Source organism: Scyliorhinus torazame, chromosome 10 (assembly GCF_047496885.1).
Source record: "Scyliorhinus torazame isolate Kashiwa2021f chromosome 10, sScyTor2.1, whole genome shotgun sequence".
Lineage (NCBI taxonomy): Eukaryota > Metazoa > Chordata > Chondrichthyes > Carcharhiniformes > Scyliorhinidae > Scyliorhinus > Scyliorhinus torazame.
In genome coordinates, this window is record NC_092716.1 from 65,573,687 (window position 1) to 65,599,936 (window position 26,250).

Below are 26,250 nucleotides of genomic sequence, written 5' to 3' on the forward strand. Positions count from 1 at the left end.
GTCGGGAAAGAGGCCAGCGGCGGCCAGGGCCTTGTGAGAGTTCATGGGACAGATGGGGGGAGTGGACCCCTGGAGGTTTGCGCGGCCAAGGAATTTTCCTTTTTCTCGCTTGTCCATAAAGCCTATTCGCGAATAGACTTCTATGTGCTGAGTAGGGCGTTAATCCAGAGGGTGGAGGGGATCGAATACTCAGCCATTGCTGTCTCGGACCATGCCCCGCACTGGGTGGACCTGCGGCTGGGGGCGGAACGGGTCAGCGCCCTCTCTGGCGACTGGATGTGAGGCTGCTAGCGAACGAAGAGGTGTGCGGGTGGATAAGGAGGAGTATTGAGAATTATGTGGGAGCAAACAAAACAGGAGAGGTGACGGTGGCAGTGGTTTGGGAGGCTCTGAAGGTGGTCATTAGGGGAGAGTTAATCTCCATTAGGTCCCATAGAGAGAAGGAGAGGGTGGAGAGGGAGAGACTGGTGGGAGAGATACTCAGGGTAGATAGGAGGTACGCGGAGGCCCCAGAGGAGGGGCTGTTAAACGAGCGCCGGAAATTACTGGTGGAGTTTGACTTGCTGACCACGGGAAAGGCAGAGGCGCAGCTGAGGAAAACGACGAGGGCAGTTTATGAGTATGGGGAGAAGGCGAGTAGGATGCTGGCGCACCAGCTGCGCAGGAGGGAGGCGGCCAGAGAGATTGGGGGAGTGTGGGATAGGGAAGGCAACATGGTGCTGAGCCCAGAGAGGGTTAATGAAGTTTTCAGGGAGTTCTACGGGAAGTTATACGAGTCGGAACCCCCCGGCGAGGGGGAAGGGATGAGGCGGTTCATGGACCGGTTGAGGTTCTCAAGGGTGGAAGCAGAGCGGGTGCAGGGACTGGGGGCCCCGATTGGGTTGGAGGAGGTAGTCAGGGGGCTGGCAGGCATGCAGACCGGCAAGGCCCCGGGCCCGGACGGCTTCCCCGTAGAATTTATAAGAAGCTCTCGGAGATGCTGAGCCTGCTCCTGATGAGAACCTTCAATGAGGCAAAGGAGAAAGGGACCCTCCCTCCGACAATGTCGCAGGCATTGATCTCGCTCAGAAGGAGAAGGATCCGCTTCAGTGTGGGTCCTACAGGCCGATATCGCTCCTGAACGTAGATGCCAAGCTGTTGGCAAACATTCTAGCCACCAGAATAGAGGACTGTGTCCCGCGAGTGATGGTGAGGACCAGACGGGTTTTGTTAAGGGCAGGCCTTTGACAGGGTGGAGTGTTATCTGTGGGAGGCGTTAGACAGGTTTGGATTTGGGGAGGGATTTATAGCGTGGGTCAAGCTGCTGTATCAGGCCCCTGTAGCGAGTGTCCACAAACCGGCTAAGGTCAGAATATTTCAGGCTGCACCGGGTGTCGAGACAGGGGTGTCCCCTGTCCCCGTTGCTGTTTGCCCTGGCAATTGAGCCGTTGGCCATTGCGCTCAGGACTTCAAGGGATTGGAGGAGGCTGGTGCCCGGAGGCGAGGAACACCGGGTCTCCCTCTACTTGGATGACCTGCTGGTCTATATTTCGGACCCGTTAGAGGGGATGGGGGAGGTCATGCGGATCCTGGGGGACTTCGGAAGATTCTCGGAGTATAAGTTGAACGTGGGGAAGAGTGAGCTGGTCGTGGTCCACGGTAGGGGCCAGGAGGAGAGACTGAGGGAGCTCCCGCTCAGGATAGTGGAGAGGAGCTTTCGTGGGGGCGGCTGGGGACGGCGTCGTGTAGAGGCACCAGTCTCGGGGCACTTGTTACGGCTCCGCTGCCGTACTCGCCGGCGCGATACACCACTAGTCCGGTGGTGACGGCGGCACTGAGGATCTGGGGGTAGTGGAGGAGACACAGGGGAGAAAAAGGGGCCTTGGTGTGGACCCCGATACGGAATAATCACAGATTTGCTCTGGGTAGGATGGATGGGGCAGGTATTAGGAGGATGGGGACCTGTTTATAGACGGGGTTTTCCCCAGCATGCAGGCACTGGAGGAGAGGTTCGGCCTGCCCCCGGGGAATGCGTTCAGGTACCTTCAGGTTCGGGATTTCCTTAGAAAACAGGTGGGGACATTCCTGCGGCTGCCCCCACGTAGGATCCAGGATAGGGTGGTGTCTGGTGTCTGGGTAGGGGAGGGGAAGGTGCCGGACATTTATCAGGAGCTGCAGGAGGTAGAGGAAGCCTCAGTGGGGGAGTTGAAGGGCAAGTGGGAGGAGGAGCTGGGCGAGGAGCTGGATGAGGGCCTGTGGGCCGATGCCCTCGGCAGGGTGAACTCCTCCTCATCATGTGCCAGGCTCGAATTAATCCAGTTTAAGGTGGTGCATCGGGCACATATAACGGCAGCAAGAATGAGTAGGTTTTTTGGGGTGGAGGACAGGTGCCCGAGGTGTGCAGGGAGTCGGGCGAATCATGTCCTGTGTTTTGGGCATGCCCGGCGCTTAAAGGATTCTGGCAGGGGTTTGCAAGGGTGATGTCTAGGGTTTTGGACACTCAGGTGAAGGCGAGTCCAGCGGTAGCGATATTTGGGGTGGCGGAGGAGCCGGGAATACAGGAAGCGAAAGAGGCCGAGTTACTGGCCTTTGCCTCCCTGGTAGCCCGGAGACGGATTTTGTTAATGTGGAGGGACTCAAAACCCCCGGGTGTGGAGACCTGGGTTAGCGATATGGTGGGGTTCCTCAGCCTGGAGCGAACAAAGTTCACCTTGAGAGGGTCCTTGAAGGGGGGGGGTTCAGGTAGGAGGGGGTACTGTTGATATAATGTGAGTTGGGCATGGAGACAAAACCCACCTTGTTCAGTTTAAAAATAAATCTGTTTTTAAGTAGTTTTATTGTAAGCTTTGGGCTATGCTTATTGTTATTTTTTATTACTATCTGTATTTCTATTTTTGTTATGTAAAAACGCTGATTGGAAAAACTTTAATAAAACATTTTTTTTTTTTTTAAATGTCAATAAGGACATAACTAACCCTGTCATCTAACTCCACCCCCACCATCCACCCATCGTCCTGCCCTGGCTCCATTCATCCTCATTACGAATGAGGTAAGGGGTGTTAAACAAACACTCCTCTCCCATAACAAGGATTATAACACATAATGACAAAAAGGAGTAAAACTGCACAGACCACATTTCACATAATCGACTCGTTATGATTTGTTAGAACAGGACAACAAATGACACTCTCCCTCGTGCTCACATCTCACATGCCCTTGCTGGAGAAAAGACAACAATAAATAATCAACAACATAATCACAAGGGAGTAACGTCAAGGATTATAGAAGAATTAGAGGATAATGACACCATCGATGTTGCTCAAGAAGGCCGATGCCGAGACAGGGTCAACGAACACTCCTAAGGATCTCGCAATAATTCCAACGAATGAAGCATCTTCACTTTCACCATGCTGCCACTTCTGCACCCAAGCAACCCTCTCCCGAACCCGTCAGGATAACTAACATGCCATGTAGCAGGATCGCAATGTCCCGAAGACAGGCCCTTACCTGGGAAAGTGCTCTTTCAAGTGCAAGAACTCACCTGTGCGCCTCCACCATTCTCCCAATGATAGCTCGCAAAACTTAAAGTGAGCTCGAACAACTTGCACCACAGAACCGAGCTCTTCATTCAGAACAATATTCTCAATGGCGGCCATCATCCGGATGCACACAGCATTGCAGAGGCAAAAGCCCATTTATCAGTAACAATGCCGCTGCAAGCTGGGCCCCACCCCAGCCCACTCTGCCCGCCATGGGCAAACAAAGAATTACTGTCATTTATATCAGCTCCTCTTTTCAAAGCACCAATCAGGAGCCTCCAGGGACATAGCGCAAGGCACACATCCCAAGGAAAGGCAAATATGAAATGCGCACCAGGATAAAATAAATGATTAAATAAATGATAACAGACAAAGCTCGTGAAAATGCACCCACTCCCACGCTCATGTCACGTGGCCCTCTCCCTGCAAAAAAGAATTAAAAAAATTTTTTTTTTTAAAGGATTTGGCTACAGCAGCTGATGGGAACTATCTGTTTTGTCACAGGACATCTCAAGTTCTAGCGGCCAGAGTCTTCCAATCTGGGGCTATACTGCATGGTGTGAATTTAAATTGATGCGTTGCATTGGAGACCTGATTGTGAAATAAAACCAGCTGCTGTTGGTCAACTGTAAAAGGAAGAGTGAAGAGCCTTTCAAAGGGGGCTCGAAGCCAGTACCTCAAGATACTCGGTAGCTTCATCCACCTTGACAGCTTTGTGAGTAAATCATTTAAAAATGGAAACACCTTTGAAAGGGCCTCAGTGTCGTTACAAGTACTTCTGCTGGAACCACAGGCAGCACGGAGCCGTGTAGCAAGAAACAAATAATGAACAAAAAGTAAGAGAAGCGTTATATAAATTGTGGATTTCTGGAGCTCAGTGATGGATGGTGCTTACAAATGTTACCCAAAGAAGCAATGAAAGCGGCAAGACTCAAGCAACAGACTACGAGGCATCCGGATGGTAAAGGTAAATCAAAAGAATTCTCTGAATGGAAAAAGGAATTCAGCCATCAAAAATCAAAACCAAAAACAACATTGGTTCTGGAAAAGGCCATGAAAACATCTTTCTTCAAAGCATTCCGATTGCTAAAAGCCCATACAACCAGAGAGGAACTTATCCTTCCAACTGCTTACAAGAGCAGGGATGTACTTCTGAGGCTGTATAAGGCTCTGGTCAGACCCCATTTGGAGTATTGTGAGCAGTTTTGGGCCCCGTATCTAAGGAAGGATGTGCTGGCCTTGGAAAGAGTTCAGAGGAGGTTCACAAGAATGATCCCTGGAATGAACAGCTTGTAGTATGAGGAACGGTTGAGGGCTCTGGGTCTATACCCGTTGGATGAGGGGGGGATCTTATTGAAACTTACAGGATACTGCGAGGCCTGGATAGAGCGGACGTGGAGAGGATGTTTCCACTTGTAGGAAAAACTAGAACCAGAGGACATAATCTCAGGGACGATCCTTTAAAACAGAGATGAGGAGGAATTTCTTCAGCCAGAGGGTGGTGAATCTGTAGAACTCTTTGCCCCAGAAGGCTGTGAAGGCAAAATCACTGAGTGTCTTTAAGACAGAGATAGATAGGTGCTTGATTAATATGGGGATCAGGGGTTATGGGGAGAAGGCAGGAGAATGGGGATGAGAAAAATATCAGCCATGATTGAATGGCGGAGCAGACTCGATGGGTCGAGTGGCCTAGTTCTGCTCCTATGTCTTACGTTAGGAAAATATGCAAAGTGCTGGTGAGGGAAGAAGCACAGAGATTAAATGCCATACGACTTTCGAACAAAAGTTAGTGGAAGATTCAAGGAACTGTTAAGAGATATGAAACGTCAATCGATAGAAAAGCTTGGTGAATATCAGCACTTTGGAATGAGACAACCGACATTGATGGTAAATCAATTACACTCATTAGCTTAACTTTAAAAGATAGCCTTCTTTGTCAGGCATTACAATCGGAAATGGCTGAGGAAATATTCAAGTTATTGGATAATTTCATGGAATCAGAGTCGCTTAACTGATAGGGCTGTGGTGCTGTTTGCATAGTCGGTGCTGCATGATGACAGGCAATAGGAGTGATGTTGTTGCAAGAATAAGAGCTGTAAGCCCACAAGCAACCGGTGATTCTTTGTACATTGCATCATCAAGCCCTTGCTTCAAAAAAGAATGAACACGGATTGACATGCTGTGTTAAACACAACTGTCACAGCTGCAAATTGTGTGAAGTCCAGACTTGTGAATTCACATTTATTTGTAAAACTGTGTTCACAAAAGGGTGCAGGAGATGAAACATTATTGTTCTACATTGAATTATGTTGGTTATCTTGCGGCAGAGTCCTTGAAAGAGCTTTTGAGCTTTCCCAAGAGCTGCAGGCTTTTCTTTCTGTGCACAATACTGCAAGTAGTTAAAAACATCTCTTGCCAATTATTGATAACTAAACTTGCATCGCCTGGTGATATTCGAAACCGGTTAAATATGATGAATTTATCAATGCAAGGGTGCAATACAACCAGACCTGTGGTGAGTGACAAGGGCTAGATTCTCCGATCCCGGACGGCGAAATTGCGTCCGGCGATCAGCCGGAGAATCACAGTTCCTGACCAAATGGGGGGAGGCGCTGCTTTTGCGATGCTCTGTCCCCTGAAAAGCGGCGGCGTACTCTAGGAGTATGCCGCACACCGTATCCACGGCCTCAGGCCCACCCCAAGATGCTTCATCCCCGACCGGCCAAGTTCCCGATGGCGTGGGACTCTCATGATCTCATCTGTTGGGAACTCAGCATGGCGGCTGCAGACTCAGTCCACCGCCACAGTCGGGAGAGGGCCGATCCACGGGCAGTGGGAGCATTGTGTGGGGGGGGGGGGGGGGGGGGCCAGGGCGCACAAGCCGGCCAAAAGGGGCAGGGGGGGGGGGGGGGGGGGAACGGACTATTTTTGCGGGCCGGGCCTACGGGCTGCGTCCACCATGAAGCAAGGTGCGGCCGCTGCAGGCCGTATTGGCAGCTAGAACTGGGAGCTCTATGCTGCTAGCCATCCCCCCCCCCCCCCCCCAGGTTCAGGGAATTGGTGGCCGTTTTGCGCCAGTTTTCCTGGTATAAAACGCCACCGTTTTCATGCCGGCGTGGGGACTTAAGTCTCCCAAACGGAGAATCCAGCCCAAGGTTTCAACATTAGGCAGAACATTGTGATTGGGAAAACTACACTCGGTAATGATGTTTCAAGAGTCCTACGATTGAGTTTGTGGATGCAAACATAATGACAGCTGGAGTGGGTGAAAGACGGAATCACTGCTCATCTTGCAACATTGGCAGAACACTTCAGTGTTAATTTCGACAATACAAACAAAGTATGATTCGGTTCAGGATCCATTTTCCACATTTGCTATGTCACTTTGTTGTCTCAGTGGAGAATCAGAAGAAGTGAAGCTGGTGGAATTGTCCTGTGACCGCTCAGTGCAAGTAAAGCCTCAGCAACAAACACCTTCCCAGTTTAGGTCATCTGTTGCTGCAGAGAACGCAGGATTGATAGAAGACTGAAATTGTTGCTACCTTTCCCAATAACATTCCTGTGTGAAACATTGGGCCAGATTGTCCGATTCGGAGGCGAAGCGTGGAGGATCTGTGGCCTTTTATGTGGAAAAAAATCGGTGCCGCCCCCCCCCCCCCCCACCCCTCACCAATGCTGCGACTGGTGAGGGGCTAGCAGCCGCGCCAGATAAAACTCCCGGCCTCCACAAAATAAACGGTCGGAGAATAGCTCGGTCCGTGGCCGCGCATGCGCACGGAGACGACCTGCAGCGGTCGTGCCTTACAACATGGCGGCGGCTATGTGCAGACCCAACCTGCCAGATAGTGCCCCCCGGACCCCCTCGCCACCCCCCACCAGTCTACCCAGCCCTCGTGGAAGCTCCCCCTCCTCCGGCCAGCAGCACGGCTCCTGCCCAACTGTGGCGCCGCTGAATACACATCAGGTTTATATAACAGTATAATTTAAGTCTTGGCCCCAGCACATTAAATTTTTTTAAACTTAACCAGCCTTCCAGGGCACCTCCTCTCTGCAGGTTCAGCAGAGGCCATCTCAGTTGGAGGCACTGCCAAAGCTGCAGGTACTCTGATCCAGTGGGCAGCTCTGGGACTCTTGGAGGAGGGCCACCATATCGTTTGGATGGTATTCCCGGTAGCAGCCTCACAATTGGCAATCGCTGGTAAAATGCTGCTCTGGGTCCTGTTTGCCATCTGCTTTTGGTTCACAAGAGTGATCTCTAGAATGAAGAGCTTGTCATCTAAAGAGCAGTGGAGGATTCAGTTGGAAGGATGAGGGGGTATCTTATTGAAACTTACATGATACTGAGAAGCCTGGATGTGGAGAGGACGTTTCCACTAGTAGGAAAAACGAGAACACGAGGGCACAGCCTCAGACTGAAGGAACGATCCTTTAAAACGGAGATGAGGAGGAATTTTGTCAGCCAGAGGGTGGTGAATCTGTGGAACTCTGCCGCAGAAGGCTGTGGAGATCAAATCACTGAGTGTCTTTAAGACAGAGATAGTTAGGTTCTTGATTAATAAGGGGATCAGGCGTTACAGGGAGAAGGCAGGAGAATGGGGATGAGAAACATATCAGCCATGATTGAATGGCGGGGCAGACGCGATGGGCCGAATGGCCTAATTCTGCTCCTATGTCTTAAGGTTTTATGGTTCCGGGAGAGGGATAACCCTAGAAGTTGAGAAAATTCCAACCCTAGCCTATCACCATTCGGAAAGTTTTCAAATGTGCCTTTCTTGGCCTTCATATAACCTCACACTTATTCACATTAAAGTGGCTGTCTGCCACTATTTTGCTTACACATTTAATCAGTCTATACACCTTTAGAAGTTCTTGCTCCCATATACACAACCTACCGTCCCTCCTATCTTGGTGTTATCTGTAAACTTGGATATGTAACCCTCTATTACTTTACCCAAATCTGAGAAGCTGAGACAAGAGTTCACGACACACGCAAAAGTGCACTGAAGCTCATTTCAAAATCCTAATCATTTCGGAGTGATCCTGGCAGGTACCATTCAGGTAGGGGTTTCCAGAAAGCAAACTTTTATAATTATTAAAACCTTCCCTACCAGGTATATATTTTAAAGTGATTCTTAATTTCAAGATAGCAGCTTTGCCAGTCGTGGCGACATGGCTAAGACAACTGTGGTTTTTAGGAAGCAAACCAATCTGTTCCCTGCCACAAATGTTAATTTTACATACATGTGGTAGCACATTTCAGCCCTCGTCACAGCCTGACCCTTGACTGCAGCAGCTGCAAAGCATGCTTTCAGCAGGCGCAACTATATACTCCTTGTGGTCTCAAGAGGACATCACTCAAGGGGAAGCAAAAATGGCAGGGTGTTGACAGAAGAACAGAACTTGGTCAGTGACTGTCGGGGGGGGTTGGTTTCTGCGAGTGAATGAAGGCTGAGGACACCTGCGGTGGGGAGAAATCTGTGAAGCTTACTTATTTGTCTTTTCTTAGAAATTAAGCAAGGTGCAGTGCTGGCACCCTTCTCCAATTTTAGTGTGATTAATAAAAACAACAACAAATGCCAATACCGGTTCTGTCACTTTTGCCTGAAAGAAAGTGTGTTCCATTTAAAATCTAAACAGGTGCCCGATAACACCAAGGGTAAAAGAACAAAACAACAGGTGGGGAGCTGGGTTGATTACAAAACTCCACCTTAGGCTTCTGGAATACAGGTCAAATCGTGGCCAGGGAGAAATGGCCGACCTTTCCCCATGCTGACACCTGTTAAAGACCGACTCTGAAATGACTTTGCCCAATTGGAATTCAATTCTCTGTCAATTTGAATCCACTAAAATATGCTTTACGATGCACAAAAACACAAAACCTAGCAGCAGAACGCTGCAAAAGGAAAGGCATGCTGGTGCCCCTTATTCAAGGCCTGTATAGCTTGGGGGGCCCAAAGCAATAATACTCTTACTCCTCTTGGTCAATAAAGAAATGTAAAAAAAATGTTTGGCGCCTCTTCATCTCTCTGGTGGGTGGCTCCCAATTCTCTTCAGTGTGATGGGAAAGCCACTCATGTTCAAATTGCAATCAGAACCTGATGCCATAATCAAATCCCTATCTTGAATTTGAAAAAGGGCACTATAGGCAGGTTGTGTTGAGCATTCATTCAAAAGTAAACATAAAAATCACATCATCTGGATCTGCATGTCTTGGCAGGTTAGTAAGGCCCCCTGCATGTCTTGGCAGGTTAGGAGGGCCCCCTGCATGTCTTGGCAGGTTAGTAGCCCCCCCCCCCCACCCCCCACCCCCACAGTGATCTTTCCGAAAGGTTGTAGGGTTAAAAAGGATCACTCAGTTTAATTACAGTTAATTTATTTTTTCAAGTTTCTAGGTTTAAACAATACTCGTCTCACATTACTCATTTATATCCTGTACCCTGGCATTTTACAAATTTCCTAATAAGGACAGCCATTGCTTCACATCTTAAGGATCGTTCACATGATTGTGCCTTCTCACTGCCCCACCCCCACCCCCACTCTGTTTTTCCCTGTCACAGTGCAATTTCCCAGTACGCGAGGGAATAGATATCCCGCAGGCACTGCTGAATAGAAAAACGTATTTACATGTAGGACTGGTCATGAGTTGACTATCTCATGTGTTTTCACATGTGTAACTGTGTCCTGAAGGATATTCCATTTCTGCCATCTGTATTTGATTCAGTTGGGGATTTTTTTTTAAATGCTTTAATCATTTTGCTCTTTCTGTGAGAATAGGCTCCTCACTGAGTCCTCGAGAAGTGTGCGCAATGGCAGCTCATTCCAAAAGCAATTTTATTTCTGGGCTAGAGAACAGATCAAGGAAGAACTGCTGCTGGCTGGCTGTGCTCCATAGGGAGGCCTGGGAGAAACTAGGGAGGAGCTGGAGGTTGTGAAGAAATCATGGTCAATAAGAGTAGGGAATCGGTTCCTCCCTGGGACTTGGCGTTGTGAAAGGAAGCAGAGGAAAGTCTTTGTCGCACTAAACAGAAAGTCTGTATTTTATTTTAAACAATTATAAAGCCCTGGTAAAAAAGAGTCAAGCTTTATCCATACACGTTTTAATAAAATTTGAGAAAAGAAATTACAGATTAATTACAAAATAACTTATTTCCTTTTTAATCACTTAGTTTATCAGGGCTAGCACCTGTACGAGGCCAGTACCTTGAGGATACAGCACATGAGAATAAGGTTAATGCAATAAAAACTTCTGGAATACAATATATATTTCCACGAGACGACAACAGCTACTTCACAAGTGCCTTAGGAAACAACATTCCATTTACATCATGAATATGCCATGTGCCATGCTATTTTTTATTTTTTTTATTTGTGTTTTAACAGGGATTGCAGTGTCCAGCATATTCACATTCTGTGGGAGAGGTCACTCCAAAATCTTGCCGAATAACTTCATTTTAACCATCTAAAAAATGATTATGCAATTACTGGGTTCTGGCTATGCACTGGGGTCAGAAAAGGTCCGGTGTTTGTTCTCCAGCCAATTGCCTTGATTTGTGAAGATAAGCGGAGCAGAAAAAGGAATCTAAAGTCAAATTTAACTCACACTGGAGCAGAGTGGGGCGGATGGGCTGAAAGATGGGAAAATGCTCGAGAGATTGTACTGCAGGTGCCAAAGTTCGATTCTCGAAAGGGATAACTGCTGCGGGAAAACAGAACTGAAAGAACCCAATGCAAACTTTCAGTGAGTACACGCGTCGGCGTTTTAGAAGTATTCCTTCGTCACTGCAAAACTTCACATTAACTTTCTCCCCACGTCAACTGACCTCAAATAACTAAATATTAGTTATGGTTAGCATGGCTGCCTCACAGTTCCAGAGTCCCAAGTTCAATTCCGGTGTCAGGTTAATATCAGTGTGGAGTTTGCACTTTCTCCCCGTGTCTGCGTCGGTTTCCTCCCATGGTTTAAAGACGTACAGGTTAGGTGGATTGGCCATGCTAAATTGCCCCTTCGTGTCCAAAAGGTTAGGTTGGGTTACGGGGATAGGGTGGAGGTGCGTGCTAAAGTAGGGTGCTCCTTCCAAGGGTCGGTGCAGACTCAATGGGCCGAATGGCCTCCATCTGCACTGTAAAATCTATGATTCTATTACATTTCAGTAACTGAGGCAAACAAATGAGCAAATATGAAATGCAGCATCCACCCCAACTGCACAAACACCAGATATACTTTTGTGTGTGTGTTGTACACCTGAACACCTGTGAGGACCCACTTTGGACTCTAAGGCTGGAACTTTCCTGCCTTTCCCGCTGGCAGGATCATCTGTTCCCGCCAAAGACGGGCAGCACAGTAGCACAAGTGGATAGCACTGTGGCTTCAAAGCGCCAGGGTCCCAGGTTCGAGTCCCCGCTGGGTCATTGTCCGTGCGGAGTCTGCACGTTCTCCCTGTGTCTGCGTGGATTTCCTCTGAGTGCTCCGGTTTACTCCCACAGTCCAAAGACGTGCAGGTTTGGTGGATTGGCCGTTACAGGGTTAGGGTGGAAGTGAAGGCTTAAGTGGGTCGGTGCAGAGTCGATGGGCTGAATGGCCTCCTTCTGCACTGAATGTTCTATGTTCTAAGACCCACCCCCGAAGTGTGACAATGGCAATTGGCTTCGGCGGGACTGAGAGATTCCATCAGCGGGGGGGGGGGGGGGGGGGGGGTTTAATATTTTTATGAAGGTATTTGAAAGTTTTTATAACAATAACAATGACATAAACATGGTATAATAAACATTTCCACCCCCATCCCAATCTTCACACACCCCAACCATAAAACGACAATCTGGCCCTCGCTCCCCCCTCTCCCCCCTCTCACCCCTTGGAATACTGCATGTGCTGACATTTTACTTTTCCCCAAAAAAGTCGACGAAAAGCTGCCACCTCCGGGTGAACCCGACCATTGACCCTCTTACGGCGAACTTTATTTTCTCAAGACTGAGAAACCCAGCCATGTCACTGACCCAGGTCTCTACACTCGGGGGCTTCAAGTCCCTCCACATTAATAAGATCAGTCTCCGGGCTACCAGGGAGGCAAAGGCCAAGACGTCAGCCTCTTTCGCCCCCTGAACTCCCGGCTCTTCCGACACGCCGAAGATCGCTACCTCCGGACTCGGCATCACCCGTGTTTTTAGTACCGTGGACATTGCCTTAGAGAAATCCTGCCAAAACCCTCTAAGCTTCGGGCATGCCCAAAACATATGGACATGATTTGCTGGGCTTCCCACGTACCTCGCACATCTGTCCTCTACCCCGAAAAACGTGCTCATCCGGGCCCCATCATGTGTGCCCGGTGGACTACCTTAAATTGTATCAGGCTAAGCCTGGCACATGATGAGGATGTATTAACCCTGCTTAGGGCATCCGCCCACATACCCACCTCTATACTTCTCCTAGCTCGTCCTCCCACTTGCCCTTAATTTCCTCCACCGGAGTTTCCTCCGCAACCAAAAGCTCCTGGTAAATATCTGATACCTTCTCCTCTCCCACCCAGGTGCTGGAGACTACTTTATCCTGTATCCCCCCTGGTGGCAGCAGCGGAAAGGCCGGAACCTGCTTTCTCAGGAAGTCTCACACCTGCAAATACCTAAACCCATTCCCCGCTGGCAATTCAAATTTATCCTCCAAGGTTTTAAAGCTGGGGAAGCTCCCGTCTATAAATAGAACACCCATCCTTCTAATTCCTGGCCTTTGCCATCTCCGGAACCCACCATCCAGCCTACTGGTACAAACCGATGATTATTATAAATCGGGGGCCAAACCGATGCTCCCTCCACTGTCTTATATCTCCTCCATTGCTCCCAGATTCTCAGAGCCACCACCACCACCGGACTTGTGGAGTATCGGGCCGGTGAGAATGGAAGAGGTGCCATTTTCAGTGCTCCCAAACTTGTGTCTTTGCATGACGCCGCCTCCAACCGCTCCCACACCGACCCCACCCTCCCCCACTACCCACTTCCTGATCATGGCTATATTAGCCGCCCAGTAGTAATTGCAGAAGATCGGCAGCGCCAACCCACCCTCCCCCCGACTGCGCTCCAGCAACACTTTCTTCACTCGCGGGGTTTTACCCGCCAACATAAAGCCCGAAATAACATTATTCACCCGCTTGAAAAAGGCCTTTGGGATGAAGATGGGGAGGCACTGAAACACAAACAGAAATCTGGGGAGGACTGTTATTTTCACGGTCTGTACCCTCCCCGCCAGTGATAGCGGGAGCATGTCCATCTCTTTAAATCCCCTTCCATTTGTTCTACCAGCCGGGATAGGTTTAAATTGTGCAGTGCCTCCCATTTCCGGGCCACCTGGATTCCCAGATACCAAAAGCTCTTTCCTACCATTCTAAGCGGCAGCTCTCCCAGTCTCTTCTCCTGTCCTCTTGCCTGGATTGCGAGCATCTCGCTTTTCCCCATATTCAATTTATATCCCTAGTAACAGTTCCTCCCCTGTCAGCAAAGCAGCTCCCCCCCCTCTCTTCCCCCCCCCCCCCCCACCCCCAGCAACAACACTGGAAACCCAACCCCTCAAGCTCCAGCTTAACACCTGCTCGCCCCCCATTGAGCTTCCATGAGTCATCTGACCCATGCTGACTTGATAGCGCCCGCCCATGGCACCAAGCAGCCTGTCTCCCCATTGTTCTCTCCCCTCTCCCCCCCCTTGGACAAACATATTAAAAGCATCACATTCCCCAGTAAACAAACATCAGAAAAAACAGTGACGAAACAGCCACTTTTTAAAAAAAACACCCAAAAACAGAACCAGCCCCAAAAAGCCACCCCTCCCTCTCCCCAGCTCCCTGCAAGACAAAATTACCTTTTGCCATCAAAACAGCCCTTATTGCACATAACACTGCTTATACTTATACAGCCCTGCACAACAATTCGCCACCACAGTACTCTCCAAGGCTTCAGTGTCTTTTAGTTCGCCCCCAGCCTCTTTTCTTTAATAAAAGTCCATACTTCGTCTGGTGTTTCGAAGTAGAAGTCCCGTTCCTCATGTGTGACCCACAGACGGGCTGGGTACAACATCCCGAACTTCACCCCCTTCTTAAATAGGGTCGTTTTTGCCCGATTAAACCCAGCTTGCCTCTTGGCCAAATCCGCGCCCAGGTCCTAATAAATGCGCAGCTCGCAATTCCCCCACTTGCTGCTCCGTCCCTTCTTGGCCCACCGCAGAATGTGTTCTTTGTCCAGGAATCAGTGAAAGCATACCACCATCGCGGCTCGTTTGCGAGGGCTCCGTGCGCTCTGTCCACTTCCAGGGGCCAAGGGAACGCCTCGGCCCCCATCAACTTCTCCAACATATCCATCACATAAGCCCTCGCATCCGATCCCTCGCTGCCTTCAGGGAGGCCGATAATTCTAAGTTTCTGCCTCCTGGACCTGTTCTCCAGGTCCTCCAGCTTCTCCTGCATTCTTTTCTGGCGGTCGTTCATCATCTCCACCTTGGTCTCCAGCACGGTTATGCATTCCTCGTGCTCGGACACCTTTTTCTCCACCTCCTGGATCGCTCTTCCGTGGGTCTCTTGATTCTGCACAACTTGATCAATCGAAGCCTGAATCGGGTCTAGTGTGTCCTTCTTCAGCTTGGCGATGCAATCTTCGAAAAACTTCACCAGCTGCTCCGTCGACCACTGTGCCGTCTCCCCGCGGCCCTTGCTTTCCGCCATGCTTTCCCGCGTTACCAGCTCTGCTTGCGTCTTCCTCATAGGACTTTGTCTTCTCACACGGCCACTTCTGGTCCAATTCTCCATACACCGGAGGGGGATTTCTCCTCACTGTCTCACTCTTCACCGATTCATCCCATAAAATCCGGGGGAAAAATGGGGGAAAAAGGTCCAAAAGTCCGTCACAGGCGGGAGCTATCAAATATGCAACCTACTCCTCCATGGCCGCGACCGGAAGCCGCCTACTAAAATTCTGAATAACATCCAATGTCCAGAATTTAAACAGAAGCAGTTCATTATTAATAACTGCAGGAGGATGGTGTAGAACATCCCCTCCCCTCAAGCTCCAGACACTTCTATATTGACAATGTTTAGTTCAAATAACAGGAGAATGTGTCCATTGATCACCATCCTGTGCTTATATTGCTAAAACTGGCTCCCTTTTCCCAATGACAAAATCGTAAGCTTACATTTTCAATGGCCCACTATTCTGATATCAGAATAAGAGATCCTTGCCAGACCTGCTGAGTTTTTCCAGCATTTTCTGTTTTTGTGCAAGAGATATTAACACTGGGAGCTGTCTGACTGTTACCACTCTGCTGTGATCCAAACAAAACAAATGCCAATATAAAAATTGACTTTAAATTAATTTTGTGTGATAACTTGCCTATCAGCAATTTGAAATAAATTGAACAAATGAAGCCACTTCACAGTACAAACTGTCACACGATAGTAAAGCAGTGGATCAGAAGGAACTCGAGCAATTCCTGATTCACTGAAAAGGCAGGGCACACAGGGCTGTGGCTGGGAAACAATGATAAATGGCAAGATTGGATGCTGAAACAAGATGCACAAGACAGAGTTGGCTGGACTAAATGGCGGTTTTGCTTTATTCACAGTTAGAATCCGATTGCAGGAATCTGCGATATAAGATGGCAGCCATTCCATCCAACTAGGGTCACTCTGTAGCAAAAGCGACTAGCTGTTAAGTTTGCTGAAACCAACACGTTGTAATACGGCCGTTAGACAACCTGGTGCAGCCCTCAGTGCAATTTACACAGCAGCAAACAATCAAGAGATAGAGGAAGCAGGTAAGGATTCACATTTGGAGAGGTGGGGGGGGGGGGGGGGGGACACCACAGGACTTCATTCTAAGAAGCTGCAGCCTTATCGGAAGAATTGCAAGTATAACCCTACTCTGAACCAGTTCACATCCCGCACACATTCGCACTGCCCCACGCAATGTCCCAACAGTAGTCATTCTTTCAAATGATTAGCTTGCAATGTAACCCCAGTGTTGCGTGCGCAATACTTACAAATGGCTATTATTAATTTGAAAAAGTGATCCATGGAAAAATGGAGCATCAGGAAAAAGAAGTTGATCGTCACCAAACATACACACAAGATAACGCAGACCCATTCTTGTAAACGTTTACCTGAGAACAAAGGGAGAAAAAAAGATTATTATTGGGTATTGCAGTAGGAGAAACAATATGTTAAGAATTAACAGTTAAAACTGGTCAAGTTAGTCAGAAGGAGACCCCATTTTCATCTCATTTTACCAGCTTTATGCTTTTCCTCTTAGTACAGAAACAGAGCTTTTGCAGAATGCTTTTTGAGTTAAGGCAGACGTTAAAAACATTGTTCTTTTATTACTGATTCCAGCTGTTAGAGTGGGTTGGTTGAGTACAATAGATTTTCCTCCACCTACCCCCCCCTCTCCACCACGCCAGCCCCCTTTTCATGGTTACCAACCAAGTCTTTTTGTGTGGAGTAGGTTTGAGCGCAGCAGGCAAACTGTAGATAGCCAGATTTATTTTACGTTTTTTTTTTTAAATGTACTTTCACCCTCGCATTACCCTCTGTGGTGCACAATCCCCAATTGAGAAGCAGGGAATCAGACTGCTTCCACACCTCCACCAACACCACTCCTTTCAGGCAATAGGAAACTCAGACGATGGCCCAGGTTAACTAATTGACCATTTTTTCCACAATGGATTATCCTGACCACTCAATGCCTCCTGCTGAAGCCACCATGAATCATAAATGCAAATGCGCTGATGTAACCAGGCTTAAAATGAAATAAAAAGCGAAGTCACTGACAAACCAGGTCAGACTGGTTCAGATTAGAATAAAATAAGAGGCATTTATCTTTTGTCGCTACCAAACCAGACCTGGTCCAGTTCAGCTTTGCGATTAATTAACTGGGTTGTTCAAACTTCAGTTTTTTTCATGCTCTTTCAGTTTATATGTACAAGGAACTGCCGACACAGAATGTGCACAAAACCATTAGGAACTATGCAGAAATTAACCCAGAAGCTGTGCAAATAAAATGTCACCTAAGGATGTTCAGCAGTGGTGGGCAACTTATAGCTTGGGGGCCACATACGGCCCATTTGGGTTCAGAGCGTAGCCCACGAGGCACTTTGGTGACCATTCTCCACGGGCAGGGCTGTCACAGTTTGCTTATTTCCATCCGCGTCGTTTTTGTCCTCCTGGTATGACTAAAGCAAGGGCAAGTGAAGTGACTGTGGGAGCTGTGCGTTCCCTCTACGTCCAAAGTGCAAGTGTTTCCTCGTTTTTACCATTTGATGGTAGCTCTATTGATATGTAAATGATCAAGCATTTTCTGTAACCCTTTATGAAATATTTGGCATGCATTAAATGTATTTAATCTTTTTCAAGGGGTCATGATTAGTGAACAAGCCTGATTTCAATCTTGCAGCCCACTGTGATGAAGGAGGACCACTCGTATAGCCCACTCACTAGCCTAGGTTAACAGTGAACTTGAGATTAAAACAAAATAACAAACAAGTAAGATGAACAGGCGTCTAGAGGAATAATGAGATACAATTTGCCCAGCAACAAAATTAGCAGGCGTCTAGAGGCATTGATGCGCGAAACATCAGAAACATTGTTTACCAGAGATCAATGGCGCTATACAAATGATAACTTCTAAAGGCAAGGAATTGGAGAGAGGTCGACAGCCGAATGCATAGGTGGGATATCAAAGAGACTGAACAGTATATCTGCTGGCACCCTCATTGGGGTAAGAGGCCAGTTCTCCATCCAACAGTCAGAAAATCCAGTTCCAGCTGTGATCCGAGCCAAGGAGGCCTGTTCCAGATTACATTTGGAGCCACAACAGAATGCAGATACTCTCCTCTCAAAGATGCCGTTTTGTGCCTTCATTGAACAAAGGGGAGACATTTCCCAGACTTGGTCATCCAAGCGGTATCATGTGGTAACTATTAGCTGGATTTGACATATATAGGGTTCCTAAAATTAGATGTTGTTTGGGAAAAGGGGTGTCTCGGCAAGATCAGGGAATGTGGGTATGTATATTTTGGGAACAGGAGGTAACTTAAAATGGTGTGTTTAGTTATTAATATACTTAAGTGTCATAGTATATATTAGCTTTGTGGTGTTCACCCCTTTTCCTTTACTTTAATAAATATTCTTTATTAATTGTTTACACCACGACTGGACTGGTTCCACATGGGGTTGTACATCATTCCTCACATTATTCAGAACAAATATACACCACTCAGGGTTTTGAGACACTCGCAGGTCATATCCGCTGAGTTCTTAACACTGACGTACAGCATAGCTTTCATTTATCCGCTGCCGACAGTTGCAATTTAACAGAACTAACAAACTCCAAGTTAAAGATTTACAACCAAAGGATTAAAGACATTCAGTACACCTTTTACTCGGAACCTGAACACTGAAACGAGGTTGCCAACATTTTCTTTCAGATAATTAACCTTTCCACGGAGTAAGGGCATCTTGGCCCGGCATATCCTTCACTCTACCAGTACCACCAAGCCAGGGGAAGTGTAGAAAAGGATGCCAGGAGCATCATTAGGCAACCTAAAAAGGAGCAAACCCAGTGAGGCTGGAGCACTGGACGACATGCATGTTAAACAGTTAAAGCCGCATGCTACAGAGAGAGCTAAGCGATCTCACAACCCATGGATCTGATCAAAGCTCTGCATTTTTTTTTCAAAATGTTTAATTTATAACAAATTTGTAACATTTACAGAAAAAAAAGGCAATAAGCAAAGAACCTTAACATGGTGAAAACAAACATAATAAGGTACTTCCCCCGTCGGCTCCCAGCTCCTCAAGCTGCTCCTGCGTCCTCTTTTGGCAGGCGTTCCGTTCCTCCACCTCATGCTCCAGCACCGTTATAGTGTCTTCCTGGCTGGAAAGCTTCGACTCAACCTCCTTGATTGCCTTCTCCTGGACCACCTGTGTCTCGACCATTCGGTCCATCACCACTCTCATCGGGTCCAGCGTGTCTCTTTTCAATTCGGCGAAGCAGTTCTTAAAAAACTCCATCTGCCGCTCCCTTGGCCAGTGAGCCTCCGCTCTCTGGTCCCTGCCGTCCGCCATGCTTCGCGGCTCGGTCTGCTGTCCTCGCTGCTCCCGCTTCGATCCTAGCCGCTTCACTCGACCACTTCTGGTCCAGCCGTCCATACCCCGGGGGGGGGGGGGGGGAAACCTCTTCCCTGTTGTTTCCTCCACCAATTCAGGTCGCAAAGTCCGAAAAGTCCAGTCAAAAAAGGTCCATTAGACCATCACCGGTGGGAGCGATCAGACCTGTGACCTACTTCCTCCTGGCCGCCACCGGAATTCAAAAGCTCTGCATTCTTACTACATCTTCATAACTGGCGGGGGAAAAATAAACACTAATAGGGTGACGAGAAGCTTCTCCTTCCTCATCGATTGGATTGGATTTTGTTTATTGTCACGTGTACCGAGGTACAGTGAAAAGTATTTTTCTGCGAGCAGCTCAACAGATCATTAAGTACATGAAAAGAAAAGGAAATAAAATAAAATGCATTATAGGGCAAAACAAGGTACACAATGTAACTACATAAACACCGGCATCGGGTGAAGCACACAGGGGAGTAGTGTTAATGAGGTCAGTCCATAAGAGGGTCGTTTAGGAGTCTGGTAACAGTGGGGAAGAAGCTATTTTTGAGTCTGTTCATGCATGTTCTCAGACTTTTGTATCTCCTGCCCGAAGGAAAAAGTTGGAAGAGTGAGTAAGCCGGGTGGGAGGGGTCTTTGATTATGCTGCCCGCTTTCTCCAGGCAGCGGGAGGTGTAGATGGAGTCAATGGAGCCTGCGCGGACCAGCTGGCAGATGTGTTCGCGGTCATCGTTAACCTGTCCCTACTCCGCTCCGAGGTCCCCACCTGCTTCAAGAAGACCACCAGCATACCGGTGCCAAAGAAGAACCAGGCAACGTGCCTCAATGACTACCGTCCGGTAGCCCTCACTTCAGTTGCAATGAAGTGCTTCAGGAGGGTGGTCATGAAGCGCATCACCTCCATACTCCCAGAATGCCTTGCATTTTGTATACCGCCACAACCGGTCCACAGCAGACGCCATCTCCCTGGCCCTACACGCATACCTAGAGCATCTCGACAACAAGGACTCCTGCATCAGATTCCTATTTATTGACTACAACTCCGCCTTCAGCACCATAATCCCAGCCAAGTTCATATCAAAGCTCCAAAACCTAGGACTTGGCTCCTCTGCATTGAGAGAGCCTACCATGTGTGAGTGCAGAAGACAAAGCTGATGCATTTGCAACCACCTTCATCAAGAGTAGCTGATCCATCTTGGCCAACTCCTGAAGTCCCGTCATCATAGAAGTCAACTACAAGCAATTCAATTCCCTCCCCAATGTTTGAGCGCCCCAGGGGGACATACAGCAAAAGCTCCCCACCACCACAACATCCAAGTTATAGTGCTGAAAACCTGTGCTCCAGATCTAACCATGCCTCCACATAAGTTCTTCTAGTACAGTTACAATACTGGCATCCTGACTTGAAAACGTATTGCCATTCCTTCACTGTCACTGGGTCAAAATCCTGGAACTCCCTTCCTAACAGCATGGTGGGTGTACCTACATCACATGGACTGCAGCAGTTCAAGAAGTCAGCTCACCCCCACATTTGAAAGGACCATTAGGGATGGGCAACAAATGCTGGCCTAGCCAGTGATGCCTACATCTGAATAAATTAAAAGAAAATACTCAACAAAGTGGAAAATTGCACATGTCCTGTCCAAAAGGATCAGGCCGTATCAAAACCAGTCAATTACTGCCCCATCAGCGTACTCTTAATCAGCAAAGTGATGGAAGCTTCTTCATCGGTGTAATCAAGCAGCTCTTACTCAGTAATAATCTGCTCAGTTTGGGTTTCACCCAGGCCACTCAGCTCCTGATCCAAGCATGGACAAAATAGCTGAAATGTGAGATGAGAGGGACAGATGGTGACATCACGGTATTTGATCGAGTGTGACATCATGGGAGTCCTGGTAAAGTTTTAGTCAATGTGAACCAGGACGAAAACTCTCCACTGGCTGGAGTCATCCTTTGCACAAAGAAAGATGGTTGTGATTGTTTGAGGGCAATCATTTCAGCCCCAGGATGACACTGCAGAGGTTTGTCAAGGCACGGCCCAGGCCCAACTATCTTTGGGTGCTTCCTCAGTGACCGGTAGTAGATCAGCGGCTGGATATTCTGTGGCAACTGACTCTTCTTCTGACTCCCTAAAAGCATTCCACCATCTAAGAGGCACACATCAGGACTGTAATGGATTATCCCCCACTCACCAGATGAGTACAGCTCCAACACTCAAGAAGCTTGACACAATACAGGACATGATTGTCACACCCATCCACTTCTTTAAACATTCCCTCCCTCGGCCACTGGTGCACTTTGGCCATAGTGTTGACCATCTACAAAATGGACTGCAACAGTTCAACAAGGTAACAAGGTATCTTTGCGAGCAACTCCCAAATTCACCGCCCACATCCACATGGAGAAAGCCAAGAGCAGCAAGAGCATGGGAATGTGACCAACTCCAGGTCAAACACAATCCTGACTGAGAAATATATCTAACTTCCTTCATTATCACAGAGTCAAAATCTTAGAACTCCCTGACTAGCAGCAATGTCTGGGTGAAGCTTTAGCAGTTGAAGAATATGGCTCACCAGCAACTTCCCATGGGTAATTAGGGATGGGCAATAAATGCTGGCCTTGCTAGTATCATCCACACCCTGTGAATGAATTAAAAATAAAGTTGACAATGGTCAGTTTTACAACCTGAACTGTTCAAAAACTTTAAACAAAAAAGGGTTGCATATGCCACAGTTTCACTGCGAATACTACACGTGCTGATAAACTACATATTTATAAAGAACCAAGTCACTTGCATAGGAGTATACAGTTTTTCAAATTAGTGTTACGATTTCTGTAGAGACCAATAATTTTTTTAAAAAAAAGATTTGAACTTCCGGTTATTAGCTTAAGGAATGACACAGTGAGATGTCACATTTAACTTGTTTTTACTGTAACAAATTACTAAAAACACTATTGACTAAACACAATTTTCTTTTTGTAGGCAGATAATACTTTAAACTACAGGGAACATTGCTCTTTTATATATATCACACATAGCATGCCCACAGAATTACAGTTCTTATAACAAGCAGTGCACAGTTGCTCCCAGCTTCTAATGGGTTTCCATATCCTCATACTGCCAAGTAGTAATGTTGAGTGACCATCTCTAAGCTTTATTCAGTTCTGAGAGTTTCTTAAATCTGCCACCAGCAGTAAAACCTGTCCAATGAGTCCTCTTTCTCCTGCCCAAGCCACGATAAATCTCCTGGAATCCCTCAATAGCTGCAGGATGCATCTCTTTGTCAAGAGATTGTTTCCCTCCCACAGGTAGCTCACAAGACCATGTAGCCTGTTCTCTCTGCTGCCCACACAGAGCTCTGATGTCTGCCTGTGATATTCACTGATTTGGGGAAAACCTGTAATTGGATCTCAAAATGGCTCCCTCTTCCCCATAGCAACAGGAAACACATTAATCTTTCATCCAGGTAGAATTTCTAATTATCTATCCTTGATCCCAACTCCCTTTAACCTAAAAAGTAAATGGGCAGTTTACAGTGCAACTGTTTACAACCTGATTCTAGCAACACCTTTCTAGGAGTTTGGGAGACTCACGGTCTACTTACTTTAAACTCAGAGACTGCTGCTTTTGTCTCCAGGCAAAATTATAGCCCCGTCTCAGTAAAACAGTCTATAACACCCTTTGGCATCTAACAATCAAACCACCCAGGCTTACTGTCAGGCAGGATGCAAAACAGGTGACATGACCCCCTTCATTTACCCTAACTTTAAGGTTTCAGTTCCAAAATATAATCTTATAAACCTAATTGTAATTTTAGTCAAAGAAACAATGCTATAGCTGACACCAAATTCAACTGGAAAGCAATTCTGCCTCTTGTGGGCTTTATTTGGACCATTTTCTTTTATTGTTATTTTTCCTGTCTAGCTGACTGTTCCTGATGGATTCCATAATGCCACAAGGTAGAATTGGACATATACAATACCTCAGTAACAGCTCTCAAACTCCAGAGAAATAAACACCACTATGCTTGCAGCTCCATGAAATAAAAAATGTTTTTTTAAGATGTTACCCAACAAATCCTCTCAAAACACAGCTTTTAATGATACAGCTCTTCACTTTCAAGCATTACATAAATTAGCCAAATGAGAAATATATGAGCAAGAATCCGCAAAACTTAAATTTTACCACAGGAAAATATGGATCTTAGGCCAGGGTATTTTTAAATATTTATTTGAATTTCAGAAGAAGTTAAATACTACAGAATATTGGAGCAAGGAAAAACATTTAATAAACATGAAAACATTGGATTATTATATAATACTCCTTTACTCCCCTGTAGTTTAACAAATATACACAGATTTAAAGATTAACATGGATTACAAAGTATATCTTAAGCTACAATGGTCTCTTTAACACAAAGTCCCTTTTAAGCACACAAGTATCCGCTCTGAACCTGATTGTCTCATGAGAGGTTATTTTTAAAAAATAAAAGTATCCAATTATTTTTTCCAATTAAAGGGTAATTTAGCGTGGCCAATCCACCTGGCCTGCACATCTTTGGATTGTGGGGGTGAGACCCATGCAGACATGGGGAGAATGTGCAAACTCCACACAGACAGTGAGCGGGGCCTGGATCGAATCCGTGTCCTCGGCACCGTGAGAGAGCCTCATGAGAATTTCTAAATTCCACTCCTAAAACACGCTTTATATTCTTCTCTCATAATGATGCTTTCCTTTAACAGTTTGCATTCCGAAATCCAGTCCAGGTTTCACAAATGACACTTTCAAACAAAGTCTCCGCTCCGCTTTTAACAGTGAATCCAGTCCAGGATTTCAAATCAACCCCTTTAGGATTTCTTGGTATTGTCTGCTGTGCAAACTGCTCACAATTGTCTTAATTCTCGATTCCCAGGCTGCATTAAATGTTTCATCTACCTCTGAAGTCGGCGTCCCACTTTAAATTTAGTTATTGAGGTTGTCTCTTTAAATCAGAACAAGTTGTTTACTCTTCCTTGAATTCTTCTGAACAATACTTTGGTCTCTGTTCACTTAACTCCATACTTCGGGGGCAGCATGGTGGTGCAGTGGTTAGCACTGCAGCCTCACTGCACCAAGGTCCCAGGTTCGATCCCGGTTCTGGGTCACTGTCCATGTGGAGTTTACACATTCTCCCCGTGTTTGCATGGGTTTCACCCCCGCAACCCAAAGATGTGCAGGCCAGGTGGATTGGCAATGCTAAATTGCCCTTTAATTGGAAAAAATTAATTGGGTACTCTAAATTGTTTATAAGCTACAGACTTCTTACTACAGAGTTTCTCTCCCAGTTCCCTGGTTATCTGTACTGTATCTTGTTCTTTAGGAAGCCTGCCTCTTTGCAGCTCTCATCCTGTCGCGTCTTTCTTCTGGCAGAGTTGATCCTCTCTAGAAATACAGCTGAAACCAAACCAAACCCGCACATACAAACACCTTCGTCCTGCATGAATCTAACTATAGGCTTTCCCCTTCCAGGCACAGAAACATTAAATGAAACCCAATTAAAATTATACCTTATTTTCTAATGTTTACCAATAAAAATATAAATCCCTTAAAACTACCTTTGTTTTCCCAACAATAGCACTACTCTTCCAACTTCTTCCATCGGGCAGGAGATACAAATGTCTAAGAATACGCACCAACAGATTCGAAAACAGCTTCTTCCCCGTTGTTAGCAGACACCGAGACGGCCCTCTTAAGGACTAATGGACTCATGGACTGATCTGATCTCTTTACACATCTTCTCTACTGAGTAGACTACACTCCTATATGCTTCACCCGATACCTGTGTCTATGTATTTACATTGTGTATTTTATGTTTGCCCTGTTATGTATTTTCTTTGCATGTACGGAATGATCTGTTTGAGATGCACGCAGAACAATACTTTTCACTGTACCTCGGTACACTTGACAATAAACCAAACCAAACAAAGCCAAGGTTCTCTCAACAGAAAGGGACATAAAAACTAGCATCAGCATGCTGATTATTAACAGATTGGCTACATTTATGCAGAATACAAAAAGAACTGACAGTACAATAAGAAAATATCTTACTGAAACTATTGTACGCTCCTCCAAGGAATTACAACACCCATTATGAATGTATTACTAGTAATGTATACATTATTAAATAGTAATTTGAAGAAATGATGCGAGCAAAACAATACCCATCAGGTTATGCTGATTATGAATACTGTCATCAACACTATTATACTCTCATATTCCCTTTATTCCTACACAAAGAACAGACACTTCCTATATCTGCCTTGGAAAATATGATGCAACCACAGCTTACTCTTCTGTAGACTCATCATCCGTTTTGTGTTCACAGCCTAGTGTGAATCAACTCTTACCTGGAGAGCCAGCTGGGACCAGTGCCTGCATGAAGTATTAATGAGGGAAAAAAGGAGATCTGGTGCTTAATGTTTACAGCATCTCACAATGCAGCAAGAAAAGCAAATCCAAGAAAGTTCTATATGACATGGTTTGATGTGCCACCCATGCATGAGATCATAGAAGCAGATCTTCCCAAAAGACCTTGCACATATTGGCACGGATTTTG

General features: G+C 46.7%; 1 protein-coding gene and 1 long non-coding RNA gene across 4 annotated transcripts in view; one reads left to right on the forward strand and one right to left on the reverse strand.

Moving 5' to 3' along the window:
• LOC140430615 (plasmanylethanolamine desaturase 1-like) overlaps positions 1–26,250 on the reverse strand; it is a 182,847-nt gene that overhangs the window by 122,685 nt on the left and 33,912 nt on the right. For 2 of the 3 annotated variants that reach the window (XM_072518213.1, XM_072518212.1), the window contains exon 2: positions 16,531–16,650. The exons of the other annotated variant lie outside the window; for it this stretch is intronic. In XM_072518213.1, the coding sequence (XP_072374314.1) occupies positions 16,531–16,650 (120 nt within the window). The remainder of the gene's footprint in view (positions 1–16,530; positions 16,651–26,250) is intronic. 3 annotated transcript variants of the gene reach the window in all.
• On the forward strand, positions 11,134–18,623 carry LOC140430617 (uncharacterized). Its single transcript, XR_011949473.1, has 3 exons — positions 11,134–11,256; positions 16,114–16,305; positions 17,900–18,623. It is a non-coding gene; the product is annotated as an uncharacterized lncRNA (long non-coding RNA).